At 36.4% G+C, this 5,122-nt stretch overlaps 1 protein-coding gene across 1 annotated transcript; it reads right to left on the bottom strand.

Annotated features, from left to right (window-relative positions):
* LOC110929030 (chloride channel protein CLC-c) lies at nucleotides 1-4,773 on the bottom strand. The gene is made up of 8 exons (XM_022172129.2): nucleotides 4,632-4,773; nucleotides 4,354-4,537; nucleotides 3,665-3,865; nucleotides 3,353-3,530; nucleotides 3,012-3,274; nucleotides 2,133-2,402; nucleotides 919-2,047; nucleotides 1-353 (listed from the first exon to the last, which is right to left on the bottom strand). Exons 2-8 carry the CDS (start codon nucleotides 4,533-4,535, stop codon nucleotides 264-266), a joined length of 2,313 nt encoding a protein of 770 aa, XP_022027821.1. The 5' UTR covers nucleotides 4,536-4,537; nucleotides 4,632-4,773; the 3' UTR covers nucleotides 1-263.
* Nucleotides 4,774-5,122: the final 349 nt, after the last annotated feature.

Consider the following 5,122-nt stretch of genomic DNA (forward strand, 5'->3'; position numbering starts at 1 on the left):
TTAATATAAAACAAATTTAATAATAATAAATGAAAAGGAAGTATTAAATATTATAATACATTTTCAATATTAGGATATTAACATATGTTCTCTTACAAGGAAAAACAACACTCATCTTCACTCTATAAAACAATACAAACAATATCTATACCTTTCTCCTTTGCCTCCCTCAAAATGAATTTCACAAAAGAATAACAACAATATCTTAGGTGGCATTCGACAGTTGTCAAAATCAAAACATAATACATGACACCGCCTTTGATCTACTTGTGTGGGTCGATGTGCGGGTAGAGTCCCAAAATGTGCTCTGGCATGAAATCATGCCGTGTCAAGATACCGACTATCGGTGGCCTCTGCAAAGAAAATAATATATAAATATAAAAAAAGGGAAAAAGAGCAGTGTTGTGGGTTGTGTTTTCAATCCGTTGACTTGGCCAACGAGTCAAATTCATGTAATGTTTTAGCTCTAACATGTAAACACACAGTTAAAAAAAAGGCATCTTAAAGAAGAAAGGGGTCAAAAATATAATCTAAATTGTAATTTTAACGCACAAAACTTTCTGAATCATTCTATTCAAGGAAAACTAGTCTAAAATGTATAAGGCAAAAAGTGTTGGCTCAATCCAATCCGTTCTAACCAATTACCCAACCCACCTGAAAACACCTACTCTCTATTTAAGAGACCAATGAGTAGGGGTGTATACGAGCCTAGCGCCCTAGCCATGAGCATAAATGAGACTAAATATGTGTGTGCAATACTTTATATACAGAAATATTATGTTATATACAAATTTAAAATTATATATCAATATGAGAGTAGTTATAAATATAAATAAATAAATAAAGCTAGCTCGTTTACACCCCTACCAATGAGCCACGTAAAGCAAGATGGGGTGATAAAAAGGAAAGGAAGCTTACCCCAGGAGTCTTTGGTACAACACACAAGTGTCGAAGACCAAGTTCCCGAAAAGCAATTGCAGCTTTAGCCAAAGACATGGTTTCCACCACTGTATATGGTGATGTGTTGGTAATAGGATGAAGATCAACATACATTTCCATTTCCTCCGGTTCTATCTCCAAATCTTCGAGTTTCAACCCTTTTCCTGATCCCGCTTTTGCAAAATCGAAGGCATGATACTTTTTCAACGTTTCAGCTCCACTTAAACGCGGATGTCTTGTAAAGACCTTTCCTTTCAGCAAAACAAGCAAATGAGACCTTAACACAAGCCCACATAATTCCGGGGCGTCGGTAATAGGTGGCTCGTCAATAACCGGAAAAGCGTTGTGTGATGTCATCCTTAAAGAATGCATTATGTTGCCAACTTTCTCGACACCCGAGAAAGTTATCAAAGGCCCGGAAACAACATCGCCCGCAACCAAATGCCTCATGTATGGTTCGGCATGGGCTTCTAGAAACGGTAGACCCTTCATTATCACAATTTGGTCATACACTCCTTTGTTGAAACAATCAGCCACAGTTTTTGAAATGAGAAGGACAAGCATCATTAATGGAAGCATTAGCAGATTATTAGTGAGCTCGAGAAGTATAACGCATAGAGAAACCGTCATTCTCATTGTGCCGCCAAGGAACGATGCAGCACCAAGTAAGGCGAAAAGACCACAATCGAGATTAGCAATGGGACCAAGGAGCCGACCGACAAGCCGTCCATATGATGCCCCAGCTAATATTACAGGAATAAAAAGCCCAGAAGGAATTGCGATTCCATATGTTATGATGCCGAGGAAATACATGGCAAAAAAGAAGAAAATGAGACTAGGAATGCGGAACTCGTGTGTATTTAGGGAGCTGAATAAGGTTCTAATGGCATCATCATTGGTGGTGAGCAAAAGGGAAGCAAGATCGTTGTAATGACCATCGGGACATTGAAAGCTTTTGTAGCTTCCAGAACGCCCTTTTGTAGGGCACTCTTCCTTTGCATTTTCCGGGCATGGGATGCAGGTTGCAAGCCAAGGGACGCCAAACGCACAACAAGAAGTTAGGATTGATATGACGATCACCAAAAACACCCTAAAACCAGGACCTCTCCTGCAATTTATATCAACAAGTTAGGATTGAAATGCGTTCGTGTTATTATATTAAGAAAGATTAAACGAAAATGAGAAGTGCTTACTCATTGATGACGCTGTAAGTGCGCAAGACCTTATCAACAAGATAATTGTAAATGCTTCCAAAAACTCCACCGATAACTCCAAGTAATATAATGGCAAGGAGATCAATGGTGTTGTAAGAAGGTACTGAATTATTGATATCGAACATGATCAGACCACCTTCCCCAAACAATCCACACTGTCCATTTTTACAATATTCAATCAGACCCTTCAAAACCACAGCTACTACAGCAGTTGTGAAAAACGTTCTCCAAAGAAGAGCGCTCCGCCACCTATTAAGTATTAACATAAGGTTTGGATAACGCAGAAGCAAAAAGTAAAAACAGAATCCTTGTATTTTTCATTTTAATTAATAGTATCCATGTCAGGGTAATATTAAATTGGCAAATTGCATAGGAAAGTAACCAACTTTTGTTAATTTCACATATGGGTATCAACTTTTATAAGTAATCTTTTAAGTTAACTAGCGTCCAAGTGCCACGTCAACACCACATTAGTGTCCTGTCAAAAAAGTCAAACTTACTACCAAGCCGAAAAATCAAACGTGGTCAAATACAGTATTAACTTGCATAAAAGTTTTGAAACTTTGAGCGATTTTTTCGAATATTTTAAGAAATCCAATATTTTTTTCTGGGCAAAAAAAGTTGGTTACCTTTTTATGCACTTAACCCTATTAAAAGTGCAACTAGAAAGTGATTAATGGTCATATGTGTTTCACTAAAAGATAATTTCACTTGATCCTTTTACTTAAAAAATGCAATTGTTTGTACTCTCTAAATTGTTATTAATCTTGTTATATTAACTCTAAAACTAAAATGAAAATTTCATCTTGTCATCCAATTCATTGATCAAACGTGAGTGTGAGAGAGAGTGAGAGGCACCATGAGGCTGCTTCTTCAAGTGCAAAGAGAACCCCGCCAACAGGGGCACGAAAAGCAGCAGCAACACCAGCAGCTGCACCACATGTGATCAAGTCCCTCCTGTCCCTATCATTTTTGAAATATCTAAGCCATGTCCATGTCAAATGATACTTTCTAGATCCTCCTTGACCAAGTAAGTTAGCTATGCAAGCCCCCGTGTGAACCATTGGCCCTTCCTTTCCCACAACAAATCCAGCAGCCACTCCAAATATCGATCCAAAAATCTGTTCAAATAACATCATTATCCAACAATCCAGGATGGAGAGAGAGAGAGAGAGAGAGATAATGCGTATGGTACACACCTTTACAAAGAGGGTGCTTGGAGCCAGAATAGAATGCGCATCTACACCATTAAGGTAAGCTTTAACCTCAGGTATACCGGAACCGGCTGCTGCAGGGGCAATATACGCACAAAGAACTGCAGCACATGTCGCCAGAACCACATTGCAACCAGCCAACGCAACAAACGCCAGATAATAACTGCATTTCCACAGACAATGAACTTTTAGTTAGTCACTTGATAGATCTAAAAAACCTTCACAAGAATCATAATTTTCCTTCCATTAACAAAAGGCATAATATAAAAACAAAAGGGTGGAAAAATTTAGGCTTACTTTTGCTTAAGCATAAGATTACCAGTGAGAAGAAGCTTAAAACCAGCAATGTTTTCCACTGCAATGTTATTGAAAAACCCCACAAGCCCGGTAGCTAATCCTATAAGAAGCACTAATGTCCACTTTAAGACGACATATTGAAATATCTGCACCTTCTTCCTTGACCTCCAATCCTGTTTGAAAAGATCATTTTCCACGATCCTGCAGAAATATTTAGTCAAGTCAAATCTCGAAGAACCAACAATAACATTAACTTCAAGACATCAATTCCATATTGCCGTAAAATCTATCACATTTATAAAACAAATCTGTTGTATTCAAATAATTAAATCCAAGACGTAAACTTTTCCATTATCTTATCAACAATTTAGATCCAGATGGCCATCAAAAGTATCAACCGATTCGTATAACTGTATAAGGATTTGTACCAACATATGCAATTCTTTTAATCATCCACCTTTGAAAATAAAAAAAGTAAAACTCAAGAGGGAACAAGCTAATGATTAAAAGTCCAAAATCAACGAACAATTAAGAAAAAGTTAAAAACCCCCCAAAAGCAAGTTTCCCCTTTTTGGTCAAGCATTAACCGTCAGTAACTATCCTGTAGAGTAGAGGTACTTAAATAATTGGATCAGTGATCAATTCTAATAAATAGCAAAAGCAGGTAGCTGGATATGAATAATAATTACTCGTAATCAAGTGACTCGATGGGGCAAACATTAGCACCAACAATAGCAATCTGCGACGTCGTATTGATCCTGCTTCTCAAAAGCAACGGCTCTCGTATCATATCTCTCTCCTCCATCGCAGATCCATTTCTCTCCATCTTCTCCACTCCTTCGCTTTCGATATCCACATTATTGTTCTCCATATCTGCACAATTCGATTATCAATTCATCATCATCAGTTGAAATTATTAACTTAAGCAAACTTACATCTGTTTGAACACTTGAAATTAGCTACTTACTTGTGTTCGATTTGACGATCGATGTTTATGAATAGTTGTGGAGAGAGAAGAAGAGGAGTGGCAAACTAGTTCACCACATGAGGGAGGGAGATGCGTGAATGATGAGTATTCCGTTTTTCTACGTTTATAGGCTATAGGCTATGTTGGTATTTATGCTCAAAATATAGATATTATTATTTTAGCCTGAATTAACGTCGTGTTAACAACTAATGCTTATCTCTTTACAATTTATTATTATTGTGACATTAAAGTCTAGATTTTTTTTTATTCAAAAGCTATTATCTATCTACATATTAATTAATTAATTTTTAAAAGTAATAAATAGTAGCAAATAGTAAAATTATCAATATATATTACATTTCCTTTTGTACATCTTTATCTATATATTAATTTTCAAAGGTAATGAATAGTAGCAAATAGTAAAATTATCAATATATATTAATTTCTTTTTATACATTATGAATAGTAACAAGAATTTCATATTATATCGT

This window comes from Helianthus annuus, chromosome 3 (genome assembly GCF_002127325.2).
Source record: "Helianthus annuus cultivar XRQ/B chromosome 3, HanXRQr2.0-SUNRISE, whole genome shotgun sequence".
Classification (NCBI taxonomy): Eukaryota; Viridiplantae; Streptophyta; class Magnoliopsida; order Asterales; family Asteraceae; genus Helianthus; species Helianthus annuus.

Excerpts from the sequence above, each read along its gene's own strand:
- LOC110929030 (XM_022172129.2), bottom strand. The coding sequence starts at position 4,535 with ATGGAGAACAATAATGTGGATATCGAAAGCGAAGGAGTGGAGAAGATG. Across the intron at positions 3,275-3,352 it reads CAAGCACCCTCTTTGTAAAG|ATTTTTGGATCGATATTTGG; the intron begins GTGTGTACCATA and ends TTATTTGAACAG. Across the intron at positions 2,048-2,132 it reads ACTTACAGCGTCATCAATGA|GAGAGGTCCTGGTTTTAGGG; the intron begins GTAAGCACTTCT and ends TATAAATTGCAG.